The 20,444-nt window shown below is 41.3% G+C and overlaps 1 protein-coding gene across 6 annotated transcripts in view; it reads right to left on the bottom strand.

Moving 5' to 3' along the window:
* The window catches only part of PPP2R2C (protein phosphatase 2 regulatory subunit Bgamma), a 214,807-nt gene that overhangs the window by 160,946 nt on the left and 33,417 nt on the right, over positions 1–20,444 (bottom strand). For 2 of the 6 annotated variants that reach the window (XM_074992460.1, XM_074992461.1), the window contains exon 2: positions 17,868–17,959. The exons of the other annotated variants lie outside the window; for them this stretch is intronic. In XM_074992460.1, coding sequence (XP_074848561.1) covers positions 17,868–17,934 — 67 coding nt within the window. In that variant the 5' untranslated portion in view covers positions 17,935–17,959. The remainder of the gene's footprint in view (positions 1–17,867; positions 17,960–20,444) is intronic. 6 annotated transcript variants of the gene reach the window in all.

The raw sequence follows: 20,444 nt of genomic DNA, 5'->3' as shown, positions 1-20,444 counted from the left end.
CCCTGGCCCACATCAACTAGGCCACAGTTTATTTTATCTATTAGCCATCCTGTTAATTGACATACAAAAACTAGTCTGCATAGCTTCTGAACTAAGCCCCTAAACAAACACACACATTCCCCCCACACTTTGAATCAGTATAAGCTATGGACCTGATTGCTGATTGCAAGATCAGGACCTGTGTTTATAGATCTGAATCTCTAACTGTACAGTAACCACTTTTAACCTTAAGATGCACGTCCTGTTTCCATGGCTATACATAGCTGATCACAGCCAATAACCCTCTGAAAATAATTTAAGATGCAGTATTTGTGGCATAAAGATGTGCACTCACTTACAGCACTATAGCAGCACAAGAAGCTAACTGCTTTGATTTGTCCTCAAAAGAAAAATATGTTGATTTATTATAACTACAGAGACTAGCCCTCCTGTACAATGATTTCTGACATGTATTGATTTATGGCACTATTTGAAAGACTTTTTTTTTTTTTTTTTACATTTAATCAATTAAATGAAAAATGGATTGAAAAATAAATAAGACTAAATCATCATTCAAAATACCATTTTACAGCATTCTACAGGCAATTTTCATCCATCTATTTATTTTTCAGTATTTCCCCAGAAACAAAGATGGAAATATTTTGAATAGCTGCAGTTTATTTGTATCCCTTGCACAAAGCACATCAAACAAGTCAATCAAGATAGAGCGAAAAGTAAGGTCTTTGGCAAGACTTAATAAAGGAAAGAGATTCAGGGGTAAAGAATGACAATAGCAAGTGATCTTTGCTTACTAGATGTCTTGGTCATATGTACACTTCAATAACAGACCTGCAGCCTGAGCACAGCAGGCCTGGGCAAACCAACCTAGGCTCACTGGGCTCAGGCTGATAGGCTAAAAATAGCAGTGTAGGCACCTGAGCCCAGGTTCTGAAACCCAAGGAGGGAGTGGGTCTCAGAACCCAGGCTGGAGCCCAAGCCCTGAAGTCTACAGTACAAATTTTAGCCAAGTATCCTGAGCCCTGCAAACCAAAGTCAGTTGACTCAAGCGCAGACTCGGGCCATGGGTTTTTTATTGCATTATAGATGTACCCATCAAAGAACCTGTACCTAAGACAAAGTGAATACAGGTGTCACCTGATTAGGCAAATGTAGTGCTCAAATATAGTCCTTAGACACAGTGGTGACAGTCAGCTTTAAAAGTACATTAGATAAAATATGCTTGGGACCTTCATGGTCCAAGTTGGTGTGCTGGATCCTGGTTCAAGTCTTAGATGCAGGAACGTCCAGAATTCACAAAATGGACCACAACAGATCTCCATGTGAATACTTAATATAGATTGTCCCTGCCCTGGAAAGCTTACATTCTAAGTATCAGACAAATGTGTAACAAGAGGATGTAGCTGACAGGTGGAACACAAGCCAATGGTGACAGTACTGATCAGCTTCATCCTCGGGGACCCAGCATACTAGCTGTCTAACAAACAACAAAGTCCTCTTTTCATCATAGTCCAGTATAGTTGCAGTGCTCCTGATGAGTGTATCTTACGTTGGGTCCTGATGGGCACATTAGATCACGAGGACTCTATGGAGTCTCGTAATGTCAAATTTTTCTGCTACTGTGGACTTGTATTTGTTTTGTTTTTATATTATAGCTTTTTATATTTATCACTCCTTTTGCTAACTGCTGGCCAAACAGACCAGGCTTAAACCAGTAGCTTAGGCTTCCATCCAGTAGCTGAGTTTCTTTTAAAAAAGAACTTCTTTGGTTTTATAAAAGCTTCCATTTCAGAGGTCATTTTTCCAGGACTTTTGCTTTTTATATTTCGAAGTGTTTGGGGTCTTTTTTTGTATTTATCTGTGCCGGAATAGGCCAAATATCCTTCTTTTGCTAACCTTACTGGGATTATTCAGGGAAAAAAGTGGATGAGTAATTTTTTTAAAGTGACAGGACAGGTACTCCTGTGCTGTGCTTCTATTGGGCTCAGCAGAGATGGAGAGCTGCCCGACTCTCTCTTGACCCCAGTCTCAACTTGAGCCTGCTCTGACTTCCACCAGCTGGCAGTAGTCTCTCAGGAATTATCATTCTGTGGGCACTCCCCTCTTTCTTATCCCTTGCTAGTTCTTATACACCCCACACCCTGGAAACTTCAGGGAGCGAGGTGTAGGAGGTGTTCATTCCAATTCTGAACAAGCTGGGGGAGTCATCCACATTAGGGGTATCCCAACAAGAAAGTTACATGAAGTCTCCAATTTTGTTGTTTCATCCCTCCCAAACATTTACGGGAGCAGCATAAATCAGAGGGGCCAATATCAAATATTTTAATAAGCACTCAGGACTATCTGCTGATTATCACATTGCATTGATAATGGAGGTGTTATCTGCTCTATAATGCAGCAGTCTTAAAGGATAAATAAGAAACAGGATTAGTGCATTAACAATGACCCACAACAGCTGTATCTGCACTGCTCATATCTCCTTACAATGACTATGAAGAATCTATTTGATTATTGTCCTAGTAACCCCCATAAGCATGCCAAACGAGTGACACTTAAGGAAGCACAGCAGAGATGTTTAAGGTTCAGTAGTGGAATGGGCTGCTTCTCTCAACCTGGATGTGACAGAAGAGGAGAAAAGGAAAATATATTTAAAATAAAACCAATGGTTTTACTTTAATATATGAAATGTAAGGCAATGTAGTGTTAGGTTGTTCTCTCTCTAATTTACTCTGTGCTGTCTGTATCCATTCAACTGTGCTGATTTGTGCATGTGCTTCTGCCTTACATTTTTAGGAGACAAACTGTTGCCCTTTTGGAGGAAGAACAAATGCAGCACATTACAGCAGGCACCCACGCTGTACTTTCTCATGTAGACTGGGGGCAGGGGGTGTTGTTCTTTCCTTGTGTTGTCATTCACACTGAAAGTACACGGTTGGTCCTTAGGCACATGCAGACTCATATTTTTACATGTCCCTTTAACTATACTTATAGAGTTTATGGAGTCGGATGGCCAGCCCTGAGCCCTATATGGGTAAACCACATGATTAATGTTACAACCATCATCCTTCTTCCCTCTCCTTACCCTACTTTTCACCACTCTCATTTTTAGGTCACATCTGTCACTCAGATTGTAAACTCTCTAGGGCTTAGACTAAGGGTGAAATCCTACCCTCATTGAAATCAATGGCAAAATTAGTACCGATTTCAAAGGGTGCAAGATTTCACACCACCTCTTTCTTCGCTTTCTGCCAAAAACATTCACATGCTTTTGAGTGTTATAAAATAAAGAACAGTTATCCTTATCACCATGTGCCTGGCTTGGATTTTATGTCTTCTAACTCTGAACCGACAGCTAGTAATTGGTATCATATGACCAGTATTCCAGATAAGAAATAATATAGACACCTTTGTTGGATTCACCTTTTGTCTTATGTTACAGTACTTAACACAGATTGGTGTTCAAGTCTAAATGCCAAAGCCCCAATCACAGGAGGAAGATATCCATGTTGGCGGCAATGTGTCCGGTTTTCAGGATGGCGGATAAAAATCCAGGCCAATCAAGCCCTTAGTAACATTCCAACATAGTTCTCTGCCTAAATCACCTATAATAGCGCTATAGTTGTTTCTCTTGCAAGGTATTTTAAAATTAGCTTGCATAAATGCAATTAATTTTTATTATAATATTGATCCCTTGAGTGGAGAAGTCATCATTTTTAGTTAATATTAAAGCATTAACATTTTATTCATTTAACCTTTTTTCTCATAAAAATAGGTCAAATGACTAGGAGTGAGAACAGATTTCCAGATCTCAGCCCAGCCTACAAGCACATTTTAAATACACTGACCCTGCATAATCCAGCTGGCACTTAGCACAAGAAAAATATTAGAAATACTGTAGAAGAGAAATGTCGTTAGGAAAGAAATATGGCAAACGATTATCCCTATCAGTGTGAAATCAAGAACACTGTAAATGGAAAAATATTGGTACCGCGGGCAAGGCATAATTCAGTTTGTGTCCGTACTTCTCTTTCTTTGTGTCCCTCAGATGTGTTAGGCTCAAAGCCAGTATGATGCCCGCATTGAATTCTTGCACTGAAAGCAACTGAGATTGTTCCAAACAACCAATATTTTGCATACTTATGCTTACAGTTTGTTTGGAAAGAGACTCATATGGCCAGTTTCTGATCTCTGGTTCATTGCCTGAAGGGATGCAGTGAGGACAGTGAAGGGAGCCTTCTCATACATGTACCCTTGGACATCCCTGCCAGGTCAGCCCAATTCCCACATCACTACTGTCAGAAAGAGCCCCTTGTGCACGCCCCTGGACAGTTCCAACCCTGCTGCAGGGGGGAGTCAAAAAGGTGACAATGTGACGGTAATAGAGGTGGGGGAAAGCTGATTGGTGCGGGGGAGCACCTGGATCGGACGGAGACTTCTCTTACACGAGGCTCCATAGACAGGGATTCCCTAGAAGTTAGTCAGATAGGGAACGTGGGAAATAATATATGGGCAAGATCAGATGTGAAACAATCGTGCATAAAAAAATCCACCACGTCTGTGAAAGGCGGACATATAAATAGTGGTAGTTTTCTAACATGCTTTTACACTAATGCTAGGAGTCTGTCTAATAAGATGGGTGAACTGGAGTACCTCATATCAAAGGAGGAAGTTGACATAATAGGCATCTCAGAAACATGGTGGAATGAGGACAATCAGTGGGACACTATCATACCGGGATATAAATTATATCGGAAAGACAGAACAGGTCGTGCGGGTGGCGGAGTGGTACTATATGTGAAGGATAATATAGAATCAAATGAAGTAAAAATCCTAAAGGAATCAAAATGTTCCATAGAATCATTATGGATAACAATTCATTCCTCTAATATGAATATGGCATTAGGAATATATTACCGACCACCTAACCAGGACAGTGACAGTGATGCTGAAATGATGAGGGAGATTAGAGAGGCTATCAAAATAAAAAACACAGTAATAATAGGAGATTTCAATTATCCCCATATTGATTGGGTGCATGTCACCTCAGGACGGGAGTCAGAGATTAAATTTCTTGATGCCTTAAATGACTGCTTCTTGGAGCAGCTAGTACAGGAACCCACAAGGGGAGAGTCGATTCTCGATCTAGTCTTGACTGGAACGCAGGATCTGGTCCAAGAGGTAACTGTTACTGGACCGCTTGGAAATAGTGACCACAACATAATAACTTTTAATATTCCTGTGTTGGGAAGAACACCGCAGCGGTCAAACACTCTGGCATTTAATTTCAAAAAGGGGAATTACACTAAAATGAGGAAGCTAGTTAAACAGAAACTAAAAGGTAGAGTAATTAAACTAAAATCCCTGGAAGCTGCATGGAAACTGTTTAAAGACACCATACTAGAGGCCCAACTTAAATGTATACCCCAAATAAAAAAACACAGTAGCTGCGTCTACACGTGCACGCTACTTCGAAGTAGCGGCAGTAACTTCGAAATAGCGCCCGTCACGTCTACACGTGTTGGGCGCTATTTCGAAGTTGAAATCGACGTTAGGCGGCGAGACGTCGAACTCGCTAACCCCATGAGGGGATGGGAATAGCGCCCTACTTCGACGTTCAACATCGAAGTAGGGACGTGTAGACGATCCGCGTCCCGCAACATCGAAATAGCGGGGTCCTCCATGGCGGCCATCAGCTGGGGGGTTGAGAGATACTCTCTCTCCAGCCCTTGCGGGGCTCTGTGGTCACCGTGGGCAGCAGCCCTTAGCCCAGGGCTTCTGGCTGCTGCTGCTGCAGCTGGGGGTCCGTGCTGCATATACAGGGTCTGCAACTAGTTGTTGGCTCTGTGTATCTTGCACTGTTTAATGAAAGTGTGTCTGGGAGGGGCCCTTTAAGGGAGCGACTTGCTGTTGAGTCCGCCCCGTGACCCTGTCTGCAGCTGTGCCTGGCTCCCTTATTTCGATGTGTGCTACTTTGGCGTGTAGACGTTCCCTCGCTGTGCCTATTTCGATGTTGGGCTGAGCAACGTCGAAGTTGAACATCGACGTTGCCAGCCCTGGAGGACGTGTAGACGTTATTCATCGAAATAGTCTATTTCGATGTCGCAACATCGAAATAAGCTATTTCGAAGTTGGGTGCACGTGTAGACGTAGCCAGTAAGAGACCTAACAAAGAACCACCATGGCTAAACAGCCATGTTAAAAAGGCAGTGAGAGAGAAAAGGGCAGCTTTTAAAAAGTGGAAGTCAAATCCTAGTGAGGAAAATAGAAAGGAACATAAACACTCCCAAATTAACTGTCATAATGTAGTAAGAAAAGCCAAAAAAGAGTTTGAGGAACAGCTAGCCAAAAATTCAAAAAACAATAGTAAAATGTTTTTTAAATACATTAGAAGCAGGAAGCCTGCTAAAAAAGCAGTGGGGCCCTTGGATGATAAAGAAATAAAAGGAGCAATCAAGGAAGACAGTGCCATTGCAGAGCGATTAAATGATTTCTTTGCTTCAGTCTTCACGGCTGAAGATGTTACAGAGGTTCCTAAATCTGAGCCAGCCTTTTTAGGCGACAAATCTGAGGAACTCACTCAGATTGAAGTGACATTAGAGGAGGTTTTGGAATTAATTGATAAGCTGAATAGTAACAAGTCTCCAGGACCAGATGGCATTCACCCAAGGGTTCTGAAAGAACTCAAATGTGAAATTGCGGAGTTATTAACAGTGGTTTGTAACCTATCCTTTAAATCCGCTTCGGTACCCAATGACTGGAAGACGGCCAATATAACACCAATATTTAAAAAAGGCTCTAGAGGAGATCCTGGCAATTATAGACCAATAAGTTTAACATCAGTACCAGGTAAATTAGTAGAAACACTAGTAAAGAGTAAAATTGCAAGGCACATAGAAGAGCACGAATTGTTGGGCAAAAGTCAGCATGGTTTCTGCAGAGGGAAGTCGTGTCTGTCTAATCTATTAGAATTCTTTGAAGGGGTTAATAAACATGCGGACAAGGGGCACCCAGTGGACATAATATACCTAGATTTCCAGAAAGCCTTTGACACGGTCCCACACCAAAGGCTTTTATGTAAATTAGGTGGTCATGGGATAGGAGGAAAGGTCCTTTCATGGATCGGGAATTGGTTAAAAGACAGAAAACAAAGGGTTGGAATAAATGGTAAATTTTCACAATGGAGGGGGGTAACTAGTGGTGTTCCCCAGGGCTCAGTCCTGGGACCGATCCTGTTCAACTTGTTCATCAATGATCTAGAAAATGAGGTAAGCAGTGAGGTGGCAAAGTTTGCAGATGACACCAAGTTGTTCAGGACAGTCAAAAGCAAAAGGGATTGTGAAGAACTACAAAAAGATCTCAGCAAACTGAGTGATTGGGCAGCAAAATGGCAAATGAAATTTAATGTGGGTAAGTGTAAGGTAATGCATGTTGGAAAAAATAACCCAAATTACACGTACTACATGATGGGGTCAAATTTAGATACGACAGATCAGGAAAGGGATCTTGGAGTTATAGTGGATAGTTCTCTGAAGACATCCACGCAGTGTGCAGCGGCAGTTAGTAAGGCAAATAGGATGTTAGGAATTATTAAAAAAGGGATCGATAATAAGACAAAAGATATCATACTTCCCCTATATAAAACTATGGTACGCCCACATCTCGAGTACTGCGTGCAGATGTGGTCTCCTCACCTCAAAAAAGATATATTGGCATTAGAAAAGGTTCAGAAAAGGGTGACTAAGATGATTAGGGGCTTGGAAAGGGTCCCATATGGGGAGAGGCTAGAGAGACTGGGACTTTTCAGTTTGGAAAAAAGGCGATTGAGGGGCGATATGATAGAGGTATATAAAATCATGAATGGTGTGGAGAAAGTGAATATAGAAAAATTATTTACCTTTTCCCATAATACAAGAACTAGGGGACACCAAATGAAATTGATGGGTAGTAGGTTCAAAACTAATAAAAGGAAATTTTTCTTCACACAGCGCACAGTCAACCTGTGGAACTCCTTGCCCGAGGAGGCTGTGAAGGCCAGGACTCTATTAGGGTTTAAAAAAGAGCTTGATAAATTTTTGCAGGTCAGGTCCATAAATGGCTATTAGCCAGGGATAAAGTATGGTGCCCTAGCCTTCATAACAAGGGCAGGAGATGGATGGCAGGAGATAAATCACTTGTCTTCTGTTCTCCTTCTCTGGGGCACCTGGCATTGGCCACCGTCGGCAGATGGGATGCTGGGCTTGATGGACCTTTGGTCTGACCCAGTATGGCCATTCTTATGTTCTTATGTTCTTAATAATGTCACCTCCTCTATGCAGAGGGAGGTGCTTCAGAATACTGTGTTGTGGAGTACACAATGCACTTCCAAAAATGCAGCAGCAGCCACTCCTCAGCACCTGTGAAAGATTCTGCCTTCCTTCCTCTGTTCTCTCAAGGGACCATTTCTTTAGGAAGTGCCACTGATGCTAGTAAGGACACAAGCTAACTTAACTTTTATCTTCCTCTTATAATACAAGGCATGTGTTCGTTGAGACTAGCACTATTCTCACAACACCATGCCACAGGGCAGCTGCGAGCCACTGAGTAAAGTGTCTGTAGCAGGAAACAACTGAGAGCTAGCTTTCCTCAGCTGTCCCTTTAAACTACTCCCAACTAACTTTCCTCAGGCTAGAAACAGCCGTTCACCGAAAAACTCAACCCTGAACAAAATCTTCACAAGCCAATATCCCTTCTTCCCAGCACTGCCAATGGGAACAAGCAAAGGTGTTCAATACTTCCACATTTTTGGAGGTGACCACACAGTCTCATCTCATTCTGCATGGCTTAGGAGAGGTTAGCAGGCATCCCCTTTTCTTCCAGTAGTTCTCTGTTACTAGCAAAGAGGCAGAGCTTCTTCCCAGAGCTACTCCTAATTATCTGAGGAAAAGGGCAGTTCTGCCCCCAAGACACTGGTATGGGTTGTAATACAGACAGTAACCAGGGACTTTACACTTGCCAGTTACTACTGGTTGAACCCCTCTCATCCAGCATCCTTGGGACCTAACTGTTAACTTAGCTCTAATTTACTCTTAAATGTTTTCTAACAGCCCACTAAGCAGTGAAAGCATTGGTAATGCTAACAGACAACACTGATGTCTCATGGCATGGCACCAGTCAGGTCCCGAGAGTGCTGGATTAGAGAGGTTCAACCTGTACCAATTTGACTGTTTTTAACATCCAAATACAAAAACGTTTTGAAGAAAGATTCAGGGAAAAAGACAGGCTTTCAAAAGTGTCTAGATTTAGGGGTACAAGGAGGGACTTGTGCTTAGCAATCTCTTAGGTGTTTTTGAAAAATCTATCCCATCATAAAAGTAAATAGAAGGGTGGACAGATGGTTAGATCTTCTGTATGCAAAACAATTCCTTTTTCAATATCTCTGTGGGCCTGGACTGCTTCAGACACAGAAGAAAGAAGAACAACGAGAAACCCTGTGGCACCTTATAGACCAACAGATTTTTTTGGAGCATAAGATTTCATGGGCAAAGACCCACTTCATCAGATACATGCATCTGACATGAATCTGATGAAATGGGCCTTTACCCACAAAAATTTACGCTCTGAAAAATCTGTATATCTATAAGGTTCCACAGGATTTCTCATTGTTTTTACGAATACAGACTAACACAGCTACCCCTCTGATATTTGTCAGAAGGAGGAGGAGAATTATTGTTACTTTTGTAATGTACTAAGTGGTCAAAAAGCTGATAGTCTGACACTTACAGAGTATTAAAGAGATAAGGTGTCCAAGGGACATCTTCTCTTGGACCAACTTCTATTGGTGAGAGAAGTTTTCAAGGCCACACTTTAAAAAATTTAAATATCTGCAGCTGGCCTATGTCAGTTTGTAATCATTTGCTGATGCCTTAAACAGATTCAAGTATAGGGTGGGTAGGTGACAACTAGGTGTGCAGTCAGAGGGTGGGGGGAGAGGAATAAGTGTCCCTGTGTAATGCCAACTTAGACAGACTGGGGACGATGTCACTACTCAGCGCTGCACACGCAGTCAATCAGTAGTACGATCGCCTGTGACATAACACTGCAAATCCCCATACTCACTCTCAGGGAGTGGGAATCATTTTGGGGTGGCTTATGTCAAGAATATTCAGCTTTATAAAGACATTCAGTTCATCAGTTGTTACCCTTTGCCAGCACATACTTGTGAGAACTGGATTCTCAAATAACTCACCAACAAAAACAAAATACAGAAATCGACTGAAATCTGTGCCAGATATGCAAATCCAACTTTTCAGTATTAATCCAAATATAAAAAGAATTTGTGAAGAAAAGAAAAACCAGTCTTCACGTTGAAAACTGGCAATCTAATGCATATTAGTTTTTGAGCTTTTTTTTTTGTACATGTTAAATGTGATTTTTGCTTTTAAATATGTATAAGTAAACAAAATGGTCATCTCACAACCTTGTTTAGGATTTGTTTATTATTATCCTTGCTTATTTGTGGTCTACTTTTCCAGTTCCATATATATGACTTATTTAGGGTTTCCACAAAATTCTTTCGAGTTTAAAAGGGTTCTGTGGCCAAATAAAATTGGGAAGCACTGGTCAAGCCTGTTTAGAGGACCTCAACAGCCTTTTTTCTGGGGCAGGGTATGACAGGACCACAAGGAATCCAGAAAGGTATCTCAGGGCACAGGTGTATATCCAGATTCTCTCCTCTGAGCATACTCAGTTATAGCTCAGTACCAGGCTATAGATAGACTTCCTGGTGTGTTTAGAATGGTTCAACTTGGGAAGGTAGATGTGGTGATCCCCCAGCTTCTTGTATATCTTTGTTTGTAGAGTTCCATTGTTGAAGCTGATCACATAGCACAGGAAGCTGGATGCTAGTATGGGAACGTTCTGAGTTTGATGGATCGATGGTAGTGGTTTATGTCATGATAGAACTCTCTGAAGGGCTGTCCAGCACATGGAAACATTATTGAATGACGTACATCATTGGTTTCATGATGCATTTCTCCCGAAATTCCTTCTCAAGCTGGCCCATGAAAATGCTGGCATATTGGTGAGCCATTCTAGTACCTGTCTCTTTTCCCAGAGTTAGGACAAAGTGTTTGTTGCTGAATCTCAAATGATTACAGCTGAGGATAAAATGGATGATTTTGGTGATATGTATAGGGTGGATATCTGAATGTCGTGTCTTTCTGATTTATGAGGCAGGCACAATGCTGTCACTGTGAGGGGTGCCGGTGTAAAGGGAGGGGAAAGCCATGGTGGCAAGGATAGTGTCCTGAGACAGGCTGTTAATGCTGCTGTATTTCTGGAGGAAACTGATTACGTCCTAGAGAAAGGTGGACCTTGTAAGGTGAGTGGTTTGAGAGTGGTTTTTTAGAGTCCTAACAGTCCTTCAGCAAGGGTGGAATGTGATGAGTCGTGCTGGGTTCCCTTGTTTGTGTATCTTGGGACACACATGTAGAAGGCCCTGGTGTAAGTTCATGGGGCGATTAGTCTGTACAGTGTCTCTTGGAGTTGTTTGGCGAAGGACTTGATGACATACCCTAAGTTGCAGTAAATACCATAAACACCCCAAGCAACCTGTTATCCACAGTCAGGAGACAGAAGAAAGTCTGGGCTGCACATGACTCTCCACAATGATGTGCCTCATCCAGTGCCCTGTATGCCCCACTAACCATTACGTGCGTAAAACCTGAAAAACAATCACTATGCTCTTGAAAGAACTGGCACAGACAAATGATAAAAGACAAAAACACCACGTCACCCATGTGTGAATACTTTTCACAAAATGGTCACTCCAGATCTGACCTCTCAATATCATTCTCAAAAGGAAAACTGCACAAAACCTTCAAAGACAAGCCTGGAAAGTTGAATTCATGACTTTGCTAGGATGTTTAAAATCAGTTAATAAATAAAGATGCTAGGGCTGCTTCTACACCTGTCACCTCCTGTTGGAGGTGGCATGGTTATGAGGCAATTCAAAGCAGGCTAATGAGACCCTAATGTGCATATTCAGCATCTCATTAACATAACAGCAGCCACACGAATTTCCAAATGCAGACTTCGAATTGCAGATTGACAGTGTAGGTGTGGACAGTTTCAAAATAAGAGCCCCAATTCGACAGTCCCTTACTCCTACAGAACTAGACTGGAGTAAGAGACTATCGAAGTGGGGTGCTTATTTTAAAGCTGTTTGCATCTATACTATCAATCTGCAATTCAAAGTCTGCACTTGGAAATTCGCACAGCCGTCATTATGCCAATGAGGCACCAAATAGGCATGTTAACGCCACATTTGCCTGCTTCGAATTGCCTCATTACCATGCCATCTCTGACAGGAGGTGGCACATACAGAAGCAGCCTAGGTTATTAGAACAACCTATAACCCACTTAACCACACACAGTTGCTCTCAGCTTTTTTCCCCTTCTTCCCTTCCCCTCTACGGCTACGTCTGCACTTGGCCATAATTTTGAAAGGGCCACGCTAATAGCCAACTTGGAGAATACTAATGAGGCGCTGAAATGAATACTCAGTGCCTCATTAGCATGCTGCTGGCCATGGAACTTCAAAAGTGCTGCATTTCAATTGTGTGCAGCGCCTCTACACAGGGTCCTTTTCAAAAGGGGATTTCAACATTTCCTAGGGGATTTCGACGTTTGCGGGCTCCTTTTGGAAAGGGACCCATGTAGATGAGGCGTGTGCAATCAGAATGTGGCACAACCAGCAGCATGCTAATGAGGCGCTGAATATTCATTTCAGTGCCTCATTAGTATTCTCATTAGCATGGCCCTTCAGAATTTTGGCCAAGCGTAGACACGACCTATGACTAGAGAAGGCAACATCACCTTAGAACATATTTCAAGGCACCATTCAACTATTGATTCTAAATAATTTATTCCACCTTGTATTTAGCTTGGAAACTCTCAGCAGATTTCCCCAACCTGATGAAGAGTACTGTGTAAACTCAAAAGCTTGTTATCTCCCACCCAAAGAAGCTGGACCAATAAAAAATATCGAGTATTTTGAGTATCTAATATCCTGGGATCGACATGGCTACAACAAAGCTGCATACAAGTTATGGAGCAAGAAAAGTTCCATCTATAAGACAGACGGGAAACATCAATAGCCGTTTCTCCATAAGTCCTTCAGGGTGCGTAAAGGAATGAACTATAGGGAAATAATAACAGCTCATTTGTAGGACTTTGCTGGGCATGCTTTGTGCATGGTGTGCCCTCCAGGTACTGGCCTTAGACAATCAATTTCACATTCTAAGGTCCATAAGTGAGCACACTGTCTTTCTTTACTTGTCTGTAAAATGCATACACACGTTGTTCTTATTCATACAATGGAGGTGCCTGAAGATCACATCCAGGACCAGGGCCTCTTTTTGCTATGTACTGTACAAACCAAAAAGGAAGCATCTCACTGCCCTAAAGAGCTTACAAAATTAGGATCAAATCCTGCAATGAAGTTTGTGATGCCAGGCACTTGCTCCCAAATGAAGGCCATTGCAATAGCAGGGCCAAATTTATTAAGCACTGTATAAGTAAAACACGCAAACAAGTTGCATATAGACCACCAAACAGCCACCGGTTGAAATGATTTTCAGTCACTAATGACCTGATCTAGATTTAAACTTGTGATACAGAAATCAATGAGCAAAAAATTAATCATCCACAAAACTTGGAAAGAGAGGGATGACAAATTAATTCCAATGACCACACATTAGTTGTGTAAACATTCTGGTAGCTAATGGCAACTAAATGATAAATCATTACAATTATCCTTTTATACCCTGATCACTGAGTAACTAGCCTAACGATACAAATGATATTGGAAGCACAATCATTTCCCTACATATTATGGGGACATATGCTTTCCTTATAAACATCTTCCCTCTACTGCATTTCAATCATTTATATTTAGCAGACTCTTGGCAACATGTGAAATACTTTCAAGTGCATGTAACAAAATTCTTGCTTCTGAAAATGCCACGTGAACATTTTTTCTAGAATCTACAAGTGTTAACTCCTTGAATTCCCTACGTCAGCAAGTCATGTGTTAGGATATCTTTAGACACTTGTAGTAGAATGAAGGTTAATCATCGTCATCCCTGGATCACCATGTTTCTGAAAAAGTCTCCTGGTTTTTACTTTTATTTATCTAGATGGTATTGAGGTTAAATGGACATGAAACTTAGGGACTACGTATAAACTTCAGAGGCTAGTTTAACTTACTGTTAGACCAAACCTCTGTACATTATCAAGAATCCTATTTGAAACACTAATATAAAACTGCTGTTAAAGTTATGCTAAGGTCGTTACACATTTCTAACTACATTATAAACCTAATCCTGCAGCCCTCACTCAGGGGATGAGTCCTAATTCAATTATGTGAACTAGTCACATGAGTAAGGCTCGAGCATCATTCTGGCACACTTACTTGCATAAACTAATAACTTCATTTGTACACACTCTTACTGAAATCAATGTGCCACAAGGTACTATTCAATGTGAGCAACAGTGGCAGAATATTGCTCTGTTTGAAGGAGAATTCAAGGACACCACAGTTAGAAAAAGGAAAACGGGTATAAATACAGTACAGTACAGTACAGTAAAGGTTTGTGTAAACTAGAGTTAGTTTTAAAGCTAATGTCTGGATTCAAACCTCTACATATTTGGAAATTCAGCTCTGGATCTGAACACTGCAGTTCAGGCATACCCTCAAACAAAAGCAATGACAGACTTCTGATCTGTGATGCATTCACCAGAGTTAATTAATTAACTCTGCAAATTAATTTCATAGTGCTTTGGCACTGCTGGTAAAACTTCATTTAAGGTAACTTATTAGTTATGTAAACTGAATACTTCTAACAATTCAATTCCTAACATCTCATGTACCCTACCAAACAGATATTTGCTTTCAAAATAATGTAGATATTCAACACCTTCAAATAAATACTACCCAGGTCTTCTACACATGATAATATTTTATTTTATAAAATTAAATGTCAATAAAAAAACGTGGATTATGATAAAGTAGGAGGTCCAATCGTCCAACCCTTTTGCCCCCAAATTCCTCTAAAGTCAGTAACTGTTCTGGGTTTACAAGAAAGGCAAAATTGGGCACCTTAGGGATATCACTGATTTTGTTGTCATTGTTGTATACTACATATACACAATTTCAAACAGGTCTTTTTTAAAAAAGTTCTGCAGTAAATCACCCCCAATAATTTTATTTCCAGGTACTTGTACATGTGGCTACAAACAGTTACATAACCAGAATCAAGTAGTCTCAAAGCTATGTCCTGTCCCCCACACTAACAAAAAACAGGTTGCTGCAGCCAATGTTTCCTCTAATTTTTTCCATCTGTGTGTGGGGAAAAAATATGTGCACTGGGGCACTGCAGATTTGCACCACCAAGAGAACTACAGAGTGGCAGCTCTGGGCAGCCTGCTAATCAACTGGGAAGCACTCAAATCTCTCCTGGGCCACTGCCCAAGTGCTCAGTTTACAGGGAACACGGTCTGCAGTGCAGTATCCTGGATAATGCATTGACAGCTGTAAAAATCTATTTTCAATGGCTTTAGTGACCATATCACAGCTTCCAAATGTCCAAGGGCATGCATTTTTCTAAGGATGTGTCTACACTAGCGCCCCTCTTTTGAAAGAGGGGTGCTAATGAGACCCTTTGGGATATGCTAATGAGGTGCTGCAATGAATATGCAGTGCCTCATTAGCATAATGGCAGCCACAGCACTTCAGAAGTGCTGCTTTCGATCGCGCGCCGCTTGTCTACTCAGGGTCCTTTTCGAAAGGACCCTGCACTCTTCGAAATCCCCTTATTCCTATAATCAGATAGGAATAAGGGGATTTCAAAGTGTGGGGGTCCTTTCGAAAAAGACCCCATTTACACAAGCCACTTGCGAGAGAAAGTGGCACTTTCAAAGTGCCATGGCCACCATTATGCTAATGAGGTGCTGCATATTCATTGCAGCACCTCATTAGCATATCCCGAAGTGTCTCATTAGCACCCTCCTTTTGAAAGGGGTGTGCTAGTGTAGACAGAGCCTAAAAGATTCAGTATTCTGGGGTAAGCAGAATTCACTCTGCTTGTCTAAAATATTATTTTAAGTTAATAAATCCAAAAGGATAAATATGTTACAGCTGCTCGTCTGCAACACAAGTGAGCTGCCATTGCCATTGTACTGCTGGTTTGTCAGTGCCATCACCAATTGCTTTCAACCGCTCAAGCTCAGGGGTGGGCAAAGTGGGGTGTGGGCCCCCTCAAGGGGCCATGAAATTTCAGAATGGGGGACGCAGCACAATCAGCGGCTGGTTGTCAGGCTCATCATCTCATTAAAAATGTTGAAATATGTTACTGATTTTGTGTATCTGTATTCATATTGATATACCAGTTAGAAGTGTTTACATTCTACATACTTATTTTCTTACACACTGAAAGGGTGTTTTTTGTTTTTTTGTTGTTTTGTTTTGTTTTGTTTTTTGTTTTTTCCATACGAACCCAGCTGAAATTTCTGTCAGTTTGGATTAGACTCACAGAATCCTAGGGCTGGAAGGGACCTCAGGAGGTCATCGAGTCCAGCCCCCACCCAAAGCAGAATCAACCCTAACCAAATCATCCCAGCCAGAACTTTGTCAAGCCAGGATTTCAAACCCTTTACGGACAGAGATTCCACCACCTCTCTAGGTAAAGCATTACACTGCTTCACCACCCTCCTGGTGAAAGTTTTTCCTAACATCCAACCTACTCCTCTGCCTTTGTAACTTCAGACCTTTTCAGATTATATTAGACAGGCTGGGGGACTCCTGCTAACTGCAGGGATGAAAAATGGGGCCCAACGTAAAAAGTTTACTCACCCCTCTTCTAGCTCGTGACTTTTGTCTTAGACATCAGATGCCTACTAGAAATCAAATATTTATCTGGTAGCACTCTTTCATTTCATAGTCATTTAGGATGCTGCAGATTATAATTTTTGTAGTATTCAAAGAAAGAACATTAATATTAACATTTATTAGGGAAACTAAATTACTTTAAAGACATGAAAAAGAAAGTCAAGATTTAATTTTAATTTTAAAAAAAGAAAACTTATCTTTTTATCTCCTTAACAAATTGTTATGCGCTTCACTCCATTTATTATTCCATAGTTCTCTAAAACAGCTTACACTAGCTGGTTTTGCTCACTAAATTTAGGGAAGAAAATACATTAAAGCACCCACACATGGGAAGTGGGTAACCCCACCAATCATACCCCTTCTGCCCAAAGCCCCATCCCCACTGTGCCCGCCCACCAAACAAATGGATCCACTGGCCCCCAGCCCACAAGAGCAGGACCCTGGAGCTCCTGTTTGGGCAGTGTGATTGTAGCAGACACGGGAGCTCTGCAGAGCCAGCAGGTGGTACAGTTGCCCAGTCCCCAGCCTCTGCCACCCATAAGAGCAGGCTGGAGGAAGGAGTTTACGGGCCTCCAGTGCAGCATGTGTGGCACCAGAAGCAGCAGTTTGGGAAGGCACTGCCTTCCTCTGCCCATGATACCTGCCGCCCTTGTATCCACATGTATGTATAGAACAAAAAAGGTAGGACAAAATTTGGGTCTGTCATCTAACCATAGAGAAAATGTGATGACAGTCTACTAAAGTTCTAAAGATCAGCATGAACCCAGCTCACACAATGGCAATAGAAATTTATTACCCACTGAAGATTTTAGACAATTAGTAGTCTCAGTCCATTTTGTCGTGGACTAGTGTCCACCTAGTACAAACCTCATGGCAGCCTTGTTGGCAGCCATCAAAAAGGGCCAATGACCAAAGGGACATAGAGACCAAGCTACCCACTCACCTCCAGAAGAGATCTCTTCAGAACAGGGTTCAGACACATTGGAAGGATAGTGTGGGGAAGCCTGCATTGCTGCTGCCCATGCTATACCTGTCCTGTGGAGAAATAGAGGACTTCAATTTCCAGGGCTGTCAGTCCAGCACCTTTCACATTACAAGTGCAGAGAGAGAGAGAAGAGGGGAAAAAAAAAGCATAGTCTCAATGCCTGCTTAACAGCTAATGAGTTACTTCCTACTTCAAAGAGCCCCACTTCCTATTAGTGAATACGGCCAATTTCATGTCCATGGTGGAGTTCCATTTGTTTATCCCAGCAATGAGTTTGGTCTTTGCTTTGTGAATTTCTGCTGCTCTTGCTACATCTGCCTAATGCCAATAGAAAACTTTAACTAGGAAGCAACCAAAAAGCATTTGCAGTACAAGGGAAATTAAATTATGTGAAAAATAATCTCTCAACCACAAAGTGGACAAGCACTCACAAAGATCCAAAAATTCACAGATGTTCAGAATATACAAAGACAGTCTTCACTCTGGACATTCCCATACTCTGGTGTCTGTTTTGAATTTCTCTCTCTCCCTCTCTCTCTGTGCCCCTATTTTAAGATAGAAAGTACCTTAGCTTATGTTCCCCAAATGCTTTGAGGAGAGCATTAATGCACAGATTATTCTGATATAAAAGCAATACTTTTTTGTTCTCTTCACTCCCTGCACATTCCATAGCTGCACTGTGTTTAATTACTGAGGTGGTTCAAATGTGTTTAGCCTCATGAAGCACTCATAATATCAGAAAGCCAAGTTAAAAAAAAAAATCTCCCCTTATTTCCCTTTGTTTCCAGGGAGGAAGACAGCTTTTCCAATCAGCAGTGGTTAGTGTGACACTTACACAAATGATTTGTTAATATCACAGTATAGTCCATTAAACATATATAAAATATAGATATTTAAATAAATTATTACTTTCAGTGTGGCAATGAATCCAGTGTTTTACTAGATCAAAAACAATTTTCATAAATCTCATTATTGCACATTTGCTTTGTAATCTTAGAACCATAGAACCTTCGGGCTACGTCTATTGCATTCCGCTTTCGGAAGCAGAATGCATTTTCGATCTCACTCATTTGCAAAGGAAGTGCACATTTTCATATGTTGTGCCTCATTTGAATATTCTTGCATGATTACACTTCCAGAAGAGGCTTTTCCAGAAGCCAAAAACAGCCATGTACAGGGGGTTCCTTCAGCAACAAACCCCGTCCTGCAATAAACCAGGGTTCTTTTGAAAACATGGTTTGTTTTCAAAGGAACCCCATTGACACAGCTGTTTATGTTTCCAGAAAAGCATCTTCCAGAAGTGCAATTGCACGAGAATATGCAAATGAGGTGTAAGATATGTAAATAATGCTTAATTTGCATTTTTGATCTCACTCATTTACATTCTGGTTCCGAAAACAGAATGTACTGTAGATGTAGCCTAGAACTGGAAGGGACCTCTAGAGGTCATCAAATCCAGCTCGCTGCCCTCACGGCAGAAGCAAAAACCATCTAGAGTCTCGAGTTTGTCCCTGATAGATGTCTATCTGACCTGCTCTTAAATATCTCCAGTGATGGAGACTCCACAAAGTCCTTATGCAATTTATTCTAACATTTAACCATCCTGACAATTGGGAAGTTTCTCCTAGCGCCAACCTAAAGTTCCCTTTCTGCAATGTAAGCCCATGGCTTCTTGTGCCATCTTCAGAGGCCAAGGAAAAAAATTTTTCTCTCTCCTTCTTTAACACTCTTTAATACTAGAAAATCAATATCATGTCCCCTCTCAGTCTTGTCTTTTCTAAACTAAGCAAGCCTAGTTCTTTCAGTCTTCCCTCATAGCTCATGTTCTCTAGACTTTTAATCATTCCTACTCTTCTTTGGACACTCTCCAATTTATATTGAATTAGAAAATGATCTGAAAAGGGCAATAAAAGTTGCTAGGGGTACAGAATGGCCCAAAAGAAAATAATAGGCAGTAGGTTTAAAATAAGCAAAGGAAGTTTTTCCTCATACAATGATCCATCAACTTCTGGAACTCTTTGCTAGAGGATGTTGTGAAGGTGAAGACTATAACATCATTCAAAAAGAACAGATAAATTCATGGAGGATAGGTCCCTCAATAGCTATTAGCCAAGATGGGTGGGGATGGTGCCCCTAGCCTCTGCCAGAAGCTAGGAATGAATGAAAGACAGTGGATCACTTTATGATTACGTGTTCTGTTCGTTCCCTATCAGGACCCTGGCAACATGAATTTTGCCACCAGATCATAATCTAGGATATTTCCCATAGAGTGAAAGCATATACACAATCCAAAGCTGGCTACAACAAATAAGTTCCGCCGAAAAGGACAAGTTATTATTGTGTAAAGACTGTGACAATCTTTCTCTATATTAAAAAGGGGACTGGTTTTAAAATATCAACCCATACTAAACCTTATGTCTTAAAATCAGGCCTCCCAAATCTCAGTTCTCCCAGCCTCCTATACCAGTGCTGTGCAACCAGTGGTATGCTACAAAGCAGCACTTAGTGCGCCTGAGAGCCATTCACCAAGTGTGT

The sequence above is a fragment of the Carettochelys insculpta genome, chromosome 4 (genome assembly GCF_033958435.1).
Source record: "Carettochelys insculpta isolate YL-2023 chromosome 4, ASM3395843v1, whole genome shotgun sequence".
In the NCBI taxonomy this organism is placed as follows: domain Eukaryota; kingdom Metazoa; phylum Chordata; order Testudines; family Carettochelyidae; genus Carettochelys; species Carettochelys insculpta.
The sequence above is the reverse complement of the archived record's forward strand: the minus strand, read 5'-3'. Positions and strand labels throughout refer to the sequence as shown.